The sequence below is a fragment of the Liolophura sinensis genome, chromosome 13 (genome assembly GCF_032854445.1).
Source record: "Liolophura sinensis isolate JHLJ2023 chromosome 13, CUHK_Ljap_v2, whole genome shotgun sequence".
Classification (NCBI taxonomy): Eukaryota; Metazoa; Mollusca; class Polyplacophora; order Chitonida; family Chitonidae; genus Liolophura; species Liolophura sinensis.
The window spans coordinates 12,151,910-12,171,683 of record NC_088307.1 but is presented as its reverse complement, the minus strand read 5'-3'; the positions used below and the strand labels follow the sequence as shown (position 1 = coordinate 12,171,683).

The 19,774-nt window shown below is 39.3% G+C and overlaps 1 protein-coding gene across 1 annotated transcript; it reads left to right on the top strand.

Moving 5' to 3' along the window:
• The first annotated feature begins 1,501 nt into the window (after positions 1–1,501).
• On the top strand, positions 1,502–12,043 carry LOC135480650 (uncharacterized). Its single transcript, XM_064760546.1, has 7 exons — positions 1,502–1,620; positions 3,578–3,711; positions 4,312–4,439; positions 7,253–7,302; positions 8,239–8,320; positions 10,593–10,691; positions 11,667–12,043. The coding sequence occupies exons 1-7, from the start codon at positions 1,560–1,562 to the stop codon at positions 11,995–11,997; spliced, it is 885 nt and encodes a 294-aa protein (XP_064616616.1). The 5' UTR covers positions 1,502–1,559; the 3' UTR covers positions 11,998–12,043.
• Positions 12,044–19,774: the final 7,731 nt, after the last annotated feature.

Here is a 19,774-nt window from a genome sequence, read left to right as displayed (position 1 = left end):
AATGAATACTTCGAGGTCAACGAGACCACAGGGCAGCTACGGACGCTAAAAGCCTGTGATACATCGTGTTCTGAGAAATTCGAAAATGGAAAGGACCATATTGTTACTGTAAGCTTCTCTAAAGGGGCACTTTACTTGCTCGCAGCACTGGCTACTCTCAAAATAAATAAATAATAATAATAATAATCTGTTAAACACAACAGGAATTCATTTGTTTGTGTGATGCTAGAATGTATTCTTTTGTTCCAGCAGATCATTCAATTAATTATAGCACAACCTGTTCATTAATTCAATATAAGGTTGTTGCTAGACTAACAGAATATTATGTTGAAATGACAGAATATTATGTTATAATAACACAATACTTTCTGGCATCACTCAGATAATAGGCTTCCTGTTGAAATTAACAGATTATTTTTTGAGAGTTGCAGACGACGAGTGAAGAAAATATGAGAATGTTCAGGGAAATGAGCAATAATTGCAAACTAATTTACGTAATATTGCCTGATAATAACCAGAGTTACAGTAAAACCTGTCTTGGACAACATAACAAACTGCATGGGCTACTTGAATTATGGACATATCATCAAATCACAGACGGTGCTTTCAGTCGCCATACAGCGGCATTTTGTTTTAAATTAAAAGTAACGCGAGTAACCCCTGTTCGCGCGAGTAACCGCTGTACCGCGGAGTAACCCCTGTCCGCGCGATTAACCCCTGTACGCTCGAGTAACCCCTATACGGACAGATTCATTACAACTTAATGAGGCTGCGAGTGACGTCACCTTGGCGTTGCTATGCACCCATCCCAGCTTGCCTGCATAGAAAGGTCCAGATTTTGACGGTCAAGCTATGTCAAGATTTTTATAGCTTCTTCACAGGCTGGGCCAGGTATGCACCAAAGCCTATTGGCCCCGGAATGGTTGGGTCCTGAGCTACAGCGCTAAACGTTAACATTGTCGTTTATGGCTTCTTTCCAGTAGCACCTGTCCACGCGAGTAACCCCTGCGCGCGAGTAAAATCGAAACTCGAAACTTTGCCTTTGTTGAGTACGGTGTGCTAAACGTATGCATACTTGGGGTTTAATGACGAGGAGTCATTAGGTGTGGTTGGGCGAATCCATGGCGCCAAAGTGCTGCCAAAATCTTTGGTGTGTCTAGGGAAATGAAGATCAGGTGGAAAATAATCTATGTGGTATGTCTGATAATAACCTGAAGTTAGAAGGACCCTGTCTTAGACCACATAACATAACATGACTTACTTGGATTATGAATAAATCATGAAAACATAAATGTGATTTTATGTCTCCATAAAGCGGAGTTTTGTGTTAAATTAAAAGCGCGAGTAAACCCTGTACGCGCGATTTAAGTCCCCTGCTGCTCGCGGCCTCGACGTTGTGCCGTTGTTACGTAATATAGTTTCCGTACTAAATATAGGCCTACATATACAGTAAAAAAGCCTACCTGTATTTCAGATAAAACGTAATATTTTGGGGTTTTTTTATTTTCAGTTAGTTTGTCAGTGCTGTGGGTCCTGTTCTAGTAAACAGGTCGAGTATTATGATAATTATCCAGCTGAAGTACAACGATACAAACATTCACAGTCCAACATTTCAGAAAGGTGAGTTATTTTGTTTCCATCATATACTACTAAAATGGAATCTAGTCCCTCTTGGTCCACCGGCTCCGATGGCTCAGTTGGTAGCGCTTCCGCTTCAAGAGAGGTAGATCGTGGGTCTTCATGGGATGGGTCACACTTCAGAGCTTTTCCCCTGTGTTGGTCCGAAATACCCACCATACAAAAATATTTGTCAAGTACACTTTTGTTTTGAAAGGAAACATCGACAAAACATTAAAATAAAAAAAAAGAAAAAAAAAAAAAAGAAACACATCACGCTCTTTCACTTAATTTTTGCATCATTTTTAGGTTTTGATTAAAAGTTGCAAAATGTTGAAAATCCACTTAATGAGACGAACTTGCATATAGTGTATGGTAATGGTGTATCTTCACGATCCTCACCACTCTTCTATGCACTTCTATCTTTTTTCAATGGCACATAACGGTATGGTTCTTTGTACATTATGTCCCATGGTTTAGTTTGGTGACATTACCAGCCTGGGCCTGATAATACCCGATAGCGACCTCGGAAAGAATTTTAGCCAATGAGAACTTCTCTTTCATTTCGTTTCAAGTCCTAAAGAAAAAAGAGAAAAAAAAAAAGAAAAAAAAACCAGTAGCACTGTTAGTAGAATATGAACGGAAAAAAGAACACGTGCTGTTCTGACTGTTGAAAGTTGGCAATTTCATTTTCCCTGTGTTGACGAACGTTTCTTAAAGATAAAAGACAACATTCCACTAAATGTGTGTATGTACGGATAAAGAATCTCCGTTACAGTTTAGAAACTAAACCTTTTTGTTTTAGTTTTGTTACATAATCGTGATATCGCAGTTCAAAGTAAGTAAAATTGTGCACGTTGTGTGAATGGAAGGCGCCACCAATTTATCAGTTTTTACCAATTAGGCTTCAGTTATTTCTATCACCCGAGAACGCAGCTGTTTCCGCTGAGGTCACACGATCCCTGTTTTGCCTTTTAAATGTGGTATGTATGAGGCGACATAGTGTTTTCTAACCTCTTCTCTGGCCGTACGTGGAAAGGTCTGGCAGCAACCTGTGTATGGTTGTGAGTTTCCCCCGGGCCCAGCCTGCTTTCCTGCCTCCATAACGCTGGCCGCCGTCGTATAAATGAAATATTCTTGAGTACGGCGGAAAACACTACTTAAAAAAATAAATAGATAAATAAATAAGTAATGTTTTCTGTGCCTCTATGGCGCATACCATGGCCTCGTGAGAATTCTTGATTGAAGTTGATTTGCAGAGTCACCAATGACGTCAGAAAAAATGGATGTGGCGGTCAGGGTTGGTTTCCACTTCTCCTTCGAAATAACTAAGACTATAACATTTGTTATCTTTTTTTTTACTTAAACAGTTAATGTGTTTTATTCGATCAATACAGATTATGAAATACTCAAGGCTGTTATTCAGCTCTATCTTCAACAACGGGCATAACTCTACCTTCAGCTCAGGGAGAGCATGCATCGACTCTAAAAGTCCATACGTGTATATTTTATTTAAAGAACAGACAATACTAAGTACGAAATAAGCATGAGTACAAAAACTGTATCGGAATATACCTTTCCCATATTTTTGTTAATTTTTTCGTTCATTCAAATGCAATATGGATCTTATTGACTTCATGTTTTTAAATTTAGGTACATGTATGTATCTACCTTCTGTTCCCAAAGTCCTCCGTGGCCAAGGGGATTAGCACGCCAGCACAGCGCAATGACCCAGGCCGCTCATCAATGCGGTCGCTGTGAATTCAAGTCCAGCACATGCTAACTTCCTCTCCGGCCGTAAGTGGGAAGGTCTACCATCAACTTGCGTATGGTCATGGGTTTCCCTTGGGCTCTGCCCGGTTTCCTCCCACCATAATGCTGGCTGCCGTCGTATTAGTTAAAATATTCTTGAGTACAGCGTAAAACACCAATAAAGTAAATACACTTTTTCTTCTCCTAGACGCGTACGTTGTCGATGTGAATGTTAGCACCCCGGTAGACGGGAGGGTTCTGCTAACAGTACGAGCCGAGGACCCTGACCCTGACGACAACGGAAAGATAGAGTACTCATTTGCTAAGGATACCAACGACAGGGTGAGGGCCAAATACACTCATTTCCATTTCCAAGAGCATTTTCACTCGGGATTGATCTTTTAAAAGGGCTGCTCACTACAACTAACCCTAACCCTAGACCTTTGACCTATGAGGTCAAGCGTTCGAATGCAGCTATGCGCCAAGTATGCTCATAATATCACTTGTCGCCTGTATACCTGATAATGCACTCCGGTATAGGTATATGGTCGATCTACTGATATTAAAGCGGTTTGCCAGGTATCGTACAAGAGATAGACCTGTTACTCCTGACACTCAAGCTTTACCAAACCATAAACCCGTCCGTGGTCATTTAAATGAAAAATTTCTTTGTACAGTAAAATTAATAAATCAACCATCATATGCTTCGAAGGGTTTATTAATTTACCGATGAGCCTAACGACAATTGAACTTTTCAAGAATACGATATAAAACACCACTGAATATACAACATCTGATTATCTGGAACATCTGAAAGGATCTGATCGGTGTTTAACACCATGTTTAGGTATTCTTCGCCTAAATGTCGAACACCAATTAATTAATCAAATAAATGAATGAATGCATACTTTCGGACGATCACAGTTCAGTTACATTTTTCAGACCAAATCCATCTTTGGACTCCACCTGAACACAGGAGAAATAACACTAAGTTACGCTCTGGATGGAGAAGAGGTCATATACAGATTTACCGTTGTGGCACGTGACAAAGGCGTCGTCCCAAAGTCAGGGTAAGTGGAAAGACTCCAGTTTCAAAGACAAATCAGGGACTTGACGACTGGCTATTTATTTCAATTCCACGAGATATTTTCAAAACAACTGTTAAGTGTCGTTCCAAAGTCAGGATAAGTGGAAAGGTTCTAACTTCAAAAAAAAAAAAAAAAGTCAGTGACTAGATCACTCGTTGTATGATTTCAGTCTCACAAGATATTTTCTGACACCCCTGGAAATATTTTTCTGATGTTTCGTTTTAACCTAACACAGCGTTTTGCTAAAAAAATTAATCTGTTAATTTTAACGGATTTTAATCCGAGTGATGCTAGAACGTACTTTGTTATTGTAAGACATCATTCTGTCAGACTCAACATAATATTCTGTTCTAATATAATCTTTATCTTGGGTTAGTAGAATATGTGTGATACATTCTAGCATCACTCCCACCACAGGCTTCCTGTTAATTTTAACAGCTTATTTTTTTAGTGTGCGACACAGCTATAGTTCTACGGTAATAAATTAGTAAGTGGAATGCTATAACTTCAATGGACAAGGCAGCGACTGGACGACAGGCAATGACTTGAATATCACGAGACATTTTCAAAAACGCTGTGAATATTTTTTGAAGGTAAAAACACTCGCACTGTATTATGTGACTTGTCAGAAACGCCAGACAACTGTTTTGAGATTAATTTACCGATCACATTTCTTACTGGGTTATGGAGGGGCAAATGATACCTCCTTCCAGTACGGGGACCTCACAGCCGCCGAGTTTCTTAATTTTCTCCATCTACCGTCTACTCTTGTTAACGTCTGTCATATTTTCACCCAGGCGCCCGTGGTATCATCAGTATAATAAAAATAGTTTCTAACACGTCACTCGCCACGATAGGTCTGAATAATTGCCATTGTGGAGAAAAGCCTTAATCATTCATTCTAACACATCACAGTATGACATTTTTTACCTTCAGCGATAAAAGAATAGGGGTTTCGAGTTGGAAATCTTTTGTCGTCAAAGGTAAAAACAGTCCTGCTGTGTTATGTGACAGGTGAAAATGTAAGGCAACCTTTGTTGAAACTGACTTACCGATCACCTCGCTCACCTTTACAAACATTCAGCCTCTCAACTTTTTCTATCATTAGTCTACTCTAAATTATTTTATGACACTTTTTTCAGATGCCCGTGTTACAGTGAAGGGGATCAAAAAGGTTGCCTAACATTTTAGACCGTTCACATGATACATTTGGACTTTTTTCTACCTTCAACGATGAAAGAGTTCTAACTCGCAAATCTGAACTATTCTAATTGCCGTGGCCCAACAATATTCTACAGAATTATTTTTCAGATTTTGTCTTAAGTCAGACATGGTTTTGTTGGTTCCAGTTATAGAAATCGTATTTGGCATTACATGCACTCATCTAGCAAATGGATGCAATGAATGGATCCAATGCATTTAATGTCCCATTGCCCTTTCTCGTCACAACCTACCTTTTCATTCCATTCCCGCTGAACGCATTTGTGACGTCATGACGTCACAGATATATTGAACACTTGTAGTCAATGTGTGCAACATCCGTTTGACCTATTTGCAACAATGCTTTGCAACGAGGAGAGTTCGCCAGTAGCTCACCATAGGTTCCATGTTTAGTTACTCTAAAAATTACACTCGTAAGAACTGACTGCTGTCGTACAAGTAGGGAAAAATTCCTTAGTATGGCGTCAAAAAATAATCAAATAATTATAAAATAATAAATAATTTTTTAGTTATATATATATATATATATATATATATATATATATATATATATATATATATATATATATATATATATATATATATATATATATATATATATATAATGTATATTATATGCATATATTAGCTTTATTAGTCATTGAAACATTAATTAAAGCTATCTAGTTTCTCGTTTCCACCCCACCAGGTTTCGAACGGGCTCTCACCATAATACCAGCCGCCATCGTATAAGTGCAATGTTCTCTAGTAGAACCTAAAACTCCGATCAAAAAAATTTACATTTCCGGTATATCACATTTACGAATGTGTTATTTCTCTCCCGTAATCTAACGATGAATTGTTTGGATGAAAATATACTCTGCATATTTCCAGATGGTGCAGAAATAGCACGGTGCTGAGAAATAGACACAATTTTCTATTCGGCCTTTGTCAGCGACTTTACCGATCGCTTCAACTATTCAAAACGTTGGCCTTCTCAGTAAAATTTGTACATGTACTTGAGATGCTTAGTAAACTTTATTCAGCGATGACTAAAGCATTTCGATCTTGTCTTACTGATCAGTATGACAACAAACGTCACTGAACAAGATAAAAAAACGGATATCCTGTGACAAACTGCGACGCGTGTGCGTTTAGAAAAAATACTGCGTTACTGGAAGAACAACAACGGACACCTTCCCCATCAACAGCAAGAAGGACAACGACAACAGAAACAATGATGACGTGCTCTAATACCTCTCGTTCGTCGCAACTATAAAGGATAATCAGAAGAAATATAATTGGTGGCGGTGGGGAGTAGGGTTCATAAGAAAGAGTCATGAGATAGTTTACTATGATAGTGACCTTTCTTATTCTGCTTTATCATGCTGGCTTCCACTCCGACCGTACGTGGGACGGTCTGGCAGCAACCTGCGGATAGTGTGGGCTTCCCCCTGGGTTCTGCCGGGTTTCCTCCCGCCATAATGCTGGCCGCCGTCGTGTAAGTGAAATAGTCTTGAGTACGGCGTAAAACACTAATCAAATAGATAAGTAAATAAATAAATAAATATTCTGTATTATTGTTTTGTATTCAGACAGACAGAGGTATGGGTGGTGGTAACCGGAAGGACAGGTAATGTAAATGGTAAGTATATTAATAGTTCTTTTTTGTTCTCATAACTTGACAGACGAATTGCAATCCCCATTTCATTGATAATTTCCGACCAAACTAAATTTGGTTTCAAATGTCATCATCTGCAGTGATGTATGGGCGTTCGTTGCCGGAAATTTTAAGAAATATCCTGCACAAAATATATGCTGAAAAGTTCTTTAAAAATGAGCGTTGCATTTTATCTCTGTAAAATAATGTCTGGCCTGGCGGCTTCACATGAAAACTGGAAAAAATCCTACTACAGACATTCGCAGGCTTCCAATCTCCTAAAGGGAAATCCCTTTTCCAAAATAAGTCACCGCAAATAGCAAGTCAGAGTTTAAGGCTAAAACACAGTGCGTAACTTTACGAGAATACCTAGAAAAAAGGTTTGACGTGTCAAAAGCAGACACTTTCGACTGCTCTGTGGCCTTTACATTTCGCGTGTATTACATCTGCCCAAACGCGTGACGTATCAAGGGGAAGCACTTTGGGCTATATATAGTGACACTGCCATACTCTTGTATCACGTCACAACTTTACCAGCATACATATATAAAAATGGAGTAAATCAAGAAAATAAATAAAAACGCATAAAGCGTGACGTGTCACAAGCAGAACCTATATACTATATATGGTGACACGGCAATATTTGAGTACCATGTGACAGTTTTAGGAGCACACCTACACACCAAGTGCAACGTTTCAGAGGAAAGAACTAAAAGGTTGACAGCTCGATTCAATTGTGGTTAGGTGGAGAAACCTTCACATTATGCAGGTTACGGCGAGGTAGATTCGACTGGGTAGGCCTGTAACTACTCTCTGTTTCTCGGATGTATATTTTCCTCGCCATTTGGCAGATTTGGTAATTTGCGTGCGCTTGTTTCCGGTGGTGTATTGTTTTCGAATCTGACACTTCATCTTCTTCAGGCTCAGTCATTAGTGCAGTGGCAGGTTGCCTGGGAGGAGCCGTTCTCATCCTCGGTGTCATCCTCGTGCTTTGTTTTACTCGGTATGTCAATTCTTGAATTCTGTGTCTGTGTCGTCATCTGTATTAATACATTGTCTGGCTTTAAGCTATTATTGTGTGTAATCTCACCATTTATTTAGTGCCATTTATGTTTGTATTCTATAGGCTTGAGTCAGCAACAAAACTTCGTAAAAATCAGCCTAACATTTAAATCTGAACACTACAGAATAATGTCCAGTCAAAGTTAAACCTTTCTTGTGCCCAACATTTATATCTGAACACTACAGAATAATGGCCAGTCAAACTTAAACCGTTCTTGTGCCCAACATTTATATCTGAACACTACAGAATAATGGCCAGTCAAAGTTAAACCTTTCTTGTGCCCAACATTTAAATCTGAACACTACAGAATAATGGCCAGTCAAAGTTAAACCTTTCTTGTGCCCAACATTTAAATCTGAACACTACAGAATAATGGCCAATCAAAGTTAAACCTTTCTTGTGCTCAACATTTAAATCTGAACACTACAGAATAATGGCCAGTCAAAGTTAAACCTTTCTTGTGCCCAACATTTAAATCTGAACACTACAGAATAATGGCCAGTCAAAGTTAAACCTTTCTTGTGCCCAACATTTAAATCTGAACACTACAGAATAATGGCCAATCAAAGTTAAACCTTTCTTGTGCCCAACATTTAAATCTGAACACTACAGAATAATGGCCAGTCAAAGTTAAACCTTTCTTGTGCCCAACATTTAAATCTGAACACTGCAGAATCAACAACCAGTCAAAGTTAAACCTTTCTTGTGCCCAACATTTAAAGCAGAACACCATGGAACTATTGGCCAGTTAAAATCAATCTTTTCGTGTCAAACGTTAAAATCAGAACAGGGCAGAAATTAACGGCAATCAAAATGAATCTGCCCAACATTTAAATAGAAAAGGTGTAGAGCCAGTTTTTAGATAGCTTCTGTGTTATCTCAGTTTACTTATTCCATTGTTTGTTTTTTGTTGGTGTGTGTTTTTTATTTACTTCTATATCGGTCAACTTAATATACTTAAAATGTTTGGTTTTCATTTCCCACTATGCAGTTTAGCAAGCGTGCTGTCATGTAAAAGTACAAAAAACCTTCTTAGATTTCTTCTTTGTTTATAAAAACGGCCGGGTCGACTCATACTAGACTTCAACAATGGCACTTGCTGATGCCTCGCTTGGGGCTCAGCATTAAGAGGTCAGAGCAAGGAAACATGATTGGTTGGCCCGGTGTCAGTATAATGTGGCTGGTAGGGGTGTCATGTCTACTGTCTTCGTCATGACAGTTCAGTGACGGCACCACCTTGGCGGCATGGACTCGCCCTGTCACAAGAAGACACAGTACGTGTACCTACACCTACTGACTCCTCGTGGACTGAAACTTGACGTTAAATCCCTAGCATGAAATACATATAAACGGTGATAGTTGTCAATACAACTGTTTGTGAGGGGAAGGGGGGGGGGGGGCAGTTTCAGTTGAGGGGTGTTAAACTGATCCTTTGTGTAGAGTAAGTTCATCGATGATGTTATGTCCTAAAATTCACGACCATTAAAGGAAAATATACATAGATTGTGTTGTTAATGTTAGACATTAAATACGCCTCAGAAAATGTTTTTCGTAGTTTTTTGAGTATAACACTCTTCATAATTTTTGCTTTAGAGTTCCTGTTCATGTATCTTTTAATTATTTTCAGTAGTTCAGAACGGACTATACTTAAAATACAAATACCTTGTTTAAGTGTAACATGTTTAATACTTAAACATGTATGTCATGCTATTATAACTGATAATAAGACCGCTTTATAATGTTGATCATATACATTGAAACCTTTAAATTACTCTGTTTAAGCAATATACCCATTCAATTTACTACATAAATTATTGCGTTTATAAAATACTGCATGTATTTATAAAGTAAATCAATATATTTATGAAACATACGCGTGTATTTCAAAAATAAACACACCTTGAACAGGTTAAAAGTAAGCATTCATTATAGTGTGTGCACGTGTTACCGTTCAAAATAGTTTATGAATATCCTAAAATGTATAAAACGGATCAAATTATAGCTTTGTGAAACTTTGAAATCATTTTAACGCTTTAAGTAGTACGCGTCCAATATTTACTGAAAGGCATTTATTTATAAAGTACGTTTATTATCTTTTGCAAAGATATGTTTAAATGATAAACATTTGTTTTTTCAGTGTACATACTTTTTTGCAGTAACATGCAAAAAGCTCAGTAATTTAAGGTTTTTTTCAAACTATATTTGTTTGCAGGTTAAAGAAACTGAGAAATCAAATACAAGAGGAAAAATTGGACAAGGAGAATATGAAGCGACTATTCCAGTTAAATCAGATACATTTTCAAGACAGCAAGTAAGTATCACTGTTGTCAAGAACCCCTTCCACTTTATCCCATGATTTCATTTACAAGAAAAGACAACAAATAAGGTAACTTGAGCTATTTCAGAAGAGGGGTGAAAACATACCTAAAAGGCCACAGGCAATTTTCTGACGAGCTTGGTAATTCTGTAAATAGGAACTTTTAAACAGGAATTCTTGCTAAGCTGTGGGAAACGCCTTGTTAGAGCAACCGGAAGCACGAGGACACGTCAGTTTTATCCCGTGTACATATGGTTAGAACGCAAAACCGGGGCACAGGTGACGTTAGCGGAACCAGATGCGTCCTCAAGATATAGAAATATGTCGCGCCTCATTGGTTAAAACTGATAACATGGCGGCGCTTTCGATCGTCTGAATGTGCAAGATTTTTCTTAGTTTGAAGTACGATATCTGGTTTCTTCTTCATCACAAAAACTTCTGCTCTTGAAATTTCCGTGGAATACGATATCGATGCATATACACATGTGGTCAGTGTTGTCTTTTGTGTCGCACATTTCATATTTTCATGCCTTAATTTTGGCATGACATCATTAGCAACATGACGTTACGACACGTCGGAGTGAGAGGGGTGTCATGTTCGGTGTCACCTTTGGTGTCAGTATATTGTGACCCAGCTGGGTGTCCTGTCATTTTTTTATAGATATTTGCATGGTTTATTTAAGTTCTATTCTATGACAGGTTTATGAACACAATATGGCTTTAAGTCTTAAAACAGCCTTCATAAATCTTGTATCAGATGTGTAATCATACAGAAGAAACTTATTGCTTTTCACTCGCCTGACCTAATTTGACTGTAAGTATGCCATTATGCTGCAAGCACACCGCCTCTGGCAGTTATTCTTACATCTATTTATCTATTTATTTGGATAGGGAGGTTTGTTCATTAAGAAGACAAACAAAACATCTTGGGATGTCGTTGGTTTCATACCTTTCTCTTATTCCTTCCAGCCAGCCGAACGTGCGATCGGAGCCGTTTGATATGATCGATGATGGTCAAATTCCGAATTACAACGAGATTGTGGATTCCCCGTCTGGCGGAGGTTACAACCTGCCGAATGATTTCCCCTTGCCGAATGACTCTGATGTCGCTGGGGAGAGCTCGACAGATATCCGAGAAGGCACGAGTGACTACATGCATCCAATCGGCACACTTCCTCGATCAAACGGGGGCCTTACATCTGATGGCTATATGATGGCTGTGTCAACCTCGGCGTCATCAAACGCAACCTTGAAAAAGGATGATATGGATTACATTCACGCAAATTCTCTGAAGCGTTAGAATTGAAGTACTATAAATCAAAATTAGGACAGAGACTCATCTTTCTCAAAGACCAAATGCTCCGCTTTTTAGTGGACAACAATGGTCACGTGGGGTACACATATTTTCTTGAATCCTGCAGACAACGTCAAATGTGTCTGCTGAGTAGGTTATCTCCCTTCATTGGGTGTGAATATAATGGTCACATCGCTGAAGCGATTCTCCTATACACTGATCTTCCGCACTGAATTGATAGATCTTCGCAGGCTAAATTCCTTACATGGTTACTCAGTGATAGGATACGCATATATGACGCCTCCCCCAATATGAGGATTATTGACACCATATGCTTGCGTATCCTGTCACTGAGTAACCGTGTAAATAATATTGTTCGCCAGATAAGATGTAAGAGCTCCAGATATATTCCATTAGACACGATGTGGCTGATTTTCTGCTGGTTTTAAGAGAAACTAGGATTTTTTCTAAGAGAAACTAAGTTTTTCAAATCTAATCTTTGTCCGAAATGTTTCATTTTACTAAAGGGGGTCAAATGCTTGAAGAAATTTTAGCTGATTTTAATGGAAGAAGATTCACTTTCCCTGGATATGGAACAATTATATGCCAACAATATGCTATTCTCTCCTGAAACAATTTGTATGTATATGTTTGTTCAGTTGTAATAGAAATTGTGAATTAATTTTTATCAATTAATTTCTTCTACGTGTAAGATGGTAATATTTTTGCAGGGTACCTGCCAATCATTCGACAGTGATTGTCTAGATATGTTGCAGTCTAAATATGGCACAAACATTTTTTACATAAATATTGATCATTAGAGAACAGTTCTCTCAGTTCTGGCCCAATTGACATTCGTTTATCCATACATTTTCACTTAAATATCGACCATTTCAGATGCGTTCGCCCAAATACTGTCCAATTGAGATATATGACCAAATATACATTTTGTTACCTAGGTGTGGCTTATTACACACCCTTTTGACCAAATACCACTTATTCGAAGCATGCCCAAAATACGATATGGACCATTAGGTATTATTTGTACATGTACATTTAAATGTAGATGTAGAATGGCCACGTTTACATTTTTTTTGGCGTTCAGCTAGGAATGAACCAAAGAATCTTTGTTTATCCATTCATGGACCAATGGATACGCGTTCCTTCGAACATGGATAAGCAAACATGCGTTCCACTAGATATGGATAAGCAAACATGCGTTCCACTAGATATGGATGAGCAAACATGCGTTCCTCCAGATATTAACCAGCAAACATGCAAACATATCGTTTACACAGATATGGGTTTGCGAACATATGTTTATAAAACCAGATATACATGTACAACTGAATCTCAAAAAACTAAATGTCCCGGTATATGATGCATTACTCAATACTATAAATGAGCCAGCATATATTCACAATAGTACTTACAATATCAGTGACAAGGCCTAAGAGAAAATTGTATTTGTTCAGGTATGAGACAGTATTAAGGCCATTTTCAGTGTGCGTATAGGCAAAGGACTTGGCCTGCAAAGCCCATTGTGTGTGTAACATTTTATATACCGGTAACCCAATAGAGTAGTTCATCACACAATAATTGCTAGGAACATTTGTTGAAGACCAGTTGTCTTTCAGCAATGTGGTGTGCATGTCTGCATGTCTCACGTGTGTGTGTGGCGGGGGGGGGGGGGGTTGGGGGGGTTGGAGGGGGTTGCCGGCAATAGATTATCGAGAATATAGTGAAAAAAAATCTCTAGAATGTCGTTTAACAATAATCGGATAAGTATATCTGTTTGGTCCAATATAGACGGACAGAAAGTCATTATGACATGACCTAACGAATACGAATCAACATGAGGAGGGGATATAGCCAATATGTCGTATATGTGGTGACCGGTATAACATAGTATATAAGAGTACTTTGTTTATTTATTTGATTTGTGCTTTACGCCGTACTCAAGAATATTTCACTTATGCGAAGGACGCAAGTATTATAACGGGAAGAAACCGGGAGGAGCTCGGGGAAACTCACTACCATACATAGGTTGCTTACGGACCTTCCCACGTACAACCGGAGAGAAACCAGCAGGAGAAACCTCACTGATGTGTTTACCAATGAAGTTTAAGCAAGAATGAAATGAAGTGAATAAATATCTTCAAAATTTTGACAACAATTGTAGTATTACTAATACAACTTTAAAAATTTTTATTTGCTGTTGTTAATTTAGACTTTCATTTATATAATCGTTTAATTTTTTATATATTTGTGTCATTTTTGCTAAAATTGTGGGTATGTTGCATTGAATGTCGCACTTAACTAATACAGCGATGACTTTATTTAATATGCATTACACTTATTTGTAAACTGCTCTGATACTTCTTGTGGAAATATTTTTTAAGTATCGGCTGAAAAATAAAATTCTAATACTGTAAAGAAAAAAATATATATATATATACATATGGGTATTCTTGGTATTTAATTCTGCTTAATATATCATTCGTCGCGATGCGTTTCTAATAATATATGGTTCGAGGAAGCAGGATAAACAGCTTGACCAGACGGTTAAGAGCTCTGGCTCAGACTTTTTAAGCACTGGCTCAGATGGCTTGAGCACTGACAGACGGATTAAGCACTGGCTCAGACGGTTTGAGCACTGACAGACGGATCACGCACTGGCTCAGACGGTTTGAGCACTGACAGACGGATTACGCACTGCCTCAGACGGTTTAAGAACTGACAGACGGATTACGCACTGGAACAGACGGTTTAAGCACTTATTCAGACGGTTTAAGAACTGGCTCACACGATTTAAGTGCTAACCTAGGCTGTCAAAATGCTGATCAGATGGTTTGGGAGCACAGCTGCATTTGTTATTAGCAGTAACTTTTTGTTTCATGGGGCTGATACACGGTAATTTTTAGCTGAAAACCGTACAGTACGGTGAAGTACCATGTTGTTCGGCTTTGACGTATAAAAATGCTGCAATCGGGATAGCAACGTGTTGCGACTCGGCAAGATTATGTTGAAGCCAAGTTATATAATCAGTATAAAGTGTTTTATTAACAGCTTTCTCATTCAGACTGGTTTGCCAGACGTGCTTGAGCTTTATTTATGTGAATGGTGTTTTACACTGTACTGAAGAATATTTTATCTATTCGTTGCGGATAGCATTATGTTTGGAGAAAAAGCCGACTCAAGAAACCCACGACCATCCGCAGGGTGTTGACAGATCTTCCAACGTACGGCCAGAGAGGAAGCCAGCATGGCGGTGGCAGATGGCTAACCACTCTGGCACTCTGGCCACTCTCCCACTTAAAAACAAGTTACATCCATTTCACGCTAAAGAACAGTGTAGGAAAAGCATCGTAAAAACTACAGGCAGCATGGTGTCATTACACTGTCACTACCAGCGGTGTCACGAGGCGTGTCTGCAGGATGGTGACTCCGTAGTAATATAGTATTTATTTGGTGTTTTATGTCGTATTCCAGAATATTTCACTTATACGACAGCGACTAGCATTATGGTTTGAGAAAGCCGGGCAGAGCACGGAAGAAACACACCACCCTCCGCACGTTGCTTACAGGCTTTCCCACATACTACAGATTTGTAGAAGGTTCCATCATTATGGTGGGAGGAAACTGGTCATATCCCAGGGGAAACCTAAGACCATCCGGAGGTTGAGGAGGCCTTTGCACATGCTACAGACCTGTAGTAGGGCCCTATCATTATCGTGGGAGCACACTGGTCATATTCCAGGGGAAACCTAAGACCATCCGGAGGTTGAGGAGGCCTTTGCACGTACTACAGACCTATAGAAGGGCTCTATCATTATCGTGGGAGGAAACTAAACAGATCCCAGGGGAGACCGAAGACCATTCGGAGATTGAAGAGGCCTTTGCACGTACTACGGACCTGTAGCAGAGCTCTATCATTATAGTGGGAGAGAACTAAACAGATCCCAGGGGAAACCTAAGACCATCAGGGGGTTGAGGGGCCTTTGCACGTACTACATACCTGTAGTAGGTCCCTATCATTATCGTGGGAGGAAACTGGTCATATCCCAGGGGAGACCGAAGACCATTCGGAGATTGAGGAGGCCTTTGCACGTACTACAGACCTGTAGCAGAACTCTATCATTATAGTGGGAGGAAACTTAACAGATCCCAGGGGAAACCTAAGACCATCCGGAAGTTGAAGAGGCCTTTGCACGTACTACGGACCTGTAGCAGAGCTCTATCATTATAGTGGGAGAGAACTAAACCTAAGACCATCCGGGGGTTGAGGGGCCTTTGCACGTACTACATACCTGTAGTAGGTCCCTATCATTATCGTGGGAGGAAACTGGTCATATCCCAGGGGAGACCGAAGACCATTCGGAGACTGAGGAGGCCTTTGCACGTACTACAGTCCTGTAGTAGGGCTCTATCATTATAGTGGGAGAGAACTAAACAGATCTCAGGGGAAACCTAAGACCATCCGGAAGTTGAAGAGGCCTTTGCACGTACTACAGACCTGTAGTAGGGCTCTATCATTATCGTGGAAGGAAATTGGTCATATCCCCGGGGAAACCTAAGACCATCCGGAGGTTGAGGAGGCCTTTGCACGTACTACAGTCCTGTAGTAGGGCTCTATCATTATAGTGGGAGAGAACTAAACAGATCCCAGGGGAAACCTAAGACCATCCGGAAGTTGAAGAGGCCTTTGCACGTACTACAGACCTGTAGTAGGGCTCTATCATTATAGTGGGAGGAAACTAAACAGATCCCAGGGGAAACCTAAGACCATCCAGAGGTTGAGGAGGTCTTTGCACGTACTACATACCTGTAGTAGGGCTCTATCATTATAGTGGGAGAGAACTAAACCTAAGACCATCCGGGGGTTGAGGGGCCTTTGCACGTACTACATACCTGTAGTAGGTCCCTATCATTATCGTGGGAGGAAACTGGTCATATCCCAGGGGAAACCTAAGACCATCCAGAGGTTGAGGAGGTCTTTGCACGTACTACATACCTGTAGTAGGGCTCTATCATTATAGTGGGAGGAAACTAAACAGATCCCATGGGAAACCTAAGACCATCCGGAGGTTGAAGAGGCCTTTGCACATACTACAGAACTGTAGTACGTCCCTATTATTATATTATACGTGCTATAACTAGGAACTAACTATATGTACGTCTTGGAGTTCAATTCTCACTGAAGCATGGGCCATCGAGAAAGAAATGAGCAGATCGAACCAAGAGGCCTACTCCTTCAGACGCAGAATCAGGCACGAGTGGGCGAAGATAAAAAAACAAAGGAAGATGTGTTTTTACAACATTTATGGTCAGTTCCTCGAAATCAACCCCATCTTCATTCCTCGGAAATTTCGTAAAGCTAGAACACCTGGCGACACCACAGACCAAAAAACAGAGAAGACTAAAGTTAAGTGTTGAAAAGGTCCACATGGAGATGTGCCATGTGAAAGAGCAGACAGCAAAGCACAAGGAGAATACGGATGCCTGTGATGGGGCAATTAAAGACCTGTTCAACAGAGTTCCAAATACTGACGGAAGTATTTGAAGAGGAAGAAAAATCAAAAATAATATAGTTTATTAACCTAAAGGAAGAAGAGAAATACAAGACCAAAACTAATATGAGGAACACATCGTATACCGACGTTGTGACAGGGTCTCGAAATATGCAACCGCGGTAGCCTTTTTTAGATCAACGTCGTGGCAAGAAGAAAACTCCTCCTCCTCCTCCCCTTCCTCAACAACGGAGACCAATACTTCGGGAAATACAGCCAGAAGTCCGTCACCACACATCTCCGAGCACTACTCGATCACCAGAGGAGACAGAATAACCCTCAACCAACAACCAACCAGCCGAACCTATCCCCACAGAGGACGAACCAACCAAGCAGCTCACTCAGGATAAACCAACTGAACCGAAAGAAACATAACCAACGTGCAGTTACCCAATCCAATTACCGGTACCTACGCAGCAGGACAATTTCCAGCCATAGTCAGTAATAGTTGATCCTAAAGTTATTAACTTGTCTGCAGTAGAACTTTCTGAAGACGAGAAGAATTTATTACTAAGAGAGATGAAATTTATCCCCACACTAAAAGCAAATGAACATGAGCTTGACGCTGACCTTGCAGACTTTTGTAGAAAACTTCCATTTCGTGAGTTTTTTGTTGATTCCAATTATATGAATCCTTGGTTAAAAATAAGAGTGGTCTTGAACCAGATAGGGGTAGGGATAGAAATGTAGACATTTTCATTGATTTCAATACTCACCACCCAGGACCAAATGGTAAACAAAAACTGCAAATAATCTTAGCAAGTCGGAATTTGAAGCTCTAAAAGCCCTTCAACCGAACCCGAATATAGTCATTAAAGAGGCAGATAAAGAATCGGCAATCATTATTATGAACAAATTGTACTATCAGACAAAAATCGAATAAATGCTTAACGATATTCGAACGTATGAATCAATCAACAGGAACATAGACAATCTATCTAAGCGCAAAATTGAAAAACATATCAAGGACCACGGCTCTAACCTAACAAAATCAGACAAGAATTTTTTAACGAAATTTGAAGCCAAAACCATCCAATTATATGGTCTACCTAAAATTCACAAATCGGCTGAAATCATAACAGCAATACAGGAGCAAAATACTGGATATGTTAAGTTAAAAAAACCCAACTGATCTCAAATTCCTCCCCACCATAGCGGGACCAGTCTGTCCCACTCATCGCCTAAGTCAGCTCGTTGATATCCTGATAAAACCATATGTTCACTATGTCCCATCACCTATTTGGGATGATCTTGATTTTCTACACTTCATGCCCTTATTCCATAAACGATGATGAAATATTTTGTACCTTAGACGCAACCAGTGTTTACAGCAATATCTCTCATGAATGTGCGATTACAGCCATTGCATATTGGCTCGATAAACATCAGGATCATATCAACGACCGTTTTTCTAAGGAATTTGTACTGTTTGGTATACGACTCATTTGAGAAAATAACACATTTGAATTTGGAAGTGAAAATTATCGCCACATTTTAGGCACAACGATGGGTACAAAGTTTGCACCAACCTACGCTACTTTAGTATTAGGATACTTAGAGTAAAAGTGAAACCGAAAGTAACTACGGACGTAATACATCAAAATTCGTCAAAGAGTCATTCAAAAGGTTTTTAGATGATTGTTTTATCATTTGGGATCAGTGAAAGGCAATATAATGGATCTTTTTACTGCCTTGAACAAGTTGGACCCAAATATCAAGTTCACCTTACAAATTAGTCACCATAAAATACCTTTCTTAGACATTCTCCTTACTCGCAAAGGAAATGAGGTAATCACAGATATTTTCTACAAACCCACCGACACAAAACAATACCTAAGTTATAGATACTGGCACCCTCGCCACACACAAAAAATCAGGTCCCGTTTACTCGTCCGAGACAAATTTGCACAATCGTACCTAACAAAGAACTCCGACAAATCAGATTATCTGAATTAAAGAGTTTTCTATTAATGAGGCATTATCCAAAAGAAGTAATAGACATTGGTATTGACAAAGCAAACAAAATTGATATTTCAGTTTTAAGGACCAACAAACCGACTCCTAACACCCATAAGTTTTCATTTATATGCATTCATAACCCTAACAATTTTAACTTCTTTCTCATTATCCACAACAACCGACCCCTGCTAGAATCAAATAATCATCTTACTAAAAGTTTTCATCAAACCAAAATTATAAACGGTAAAAGACAG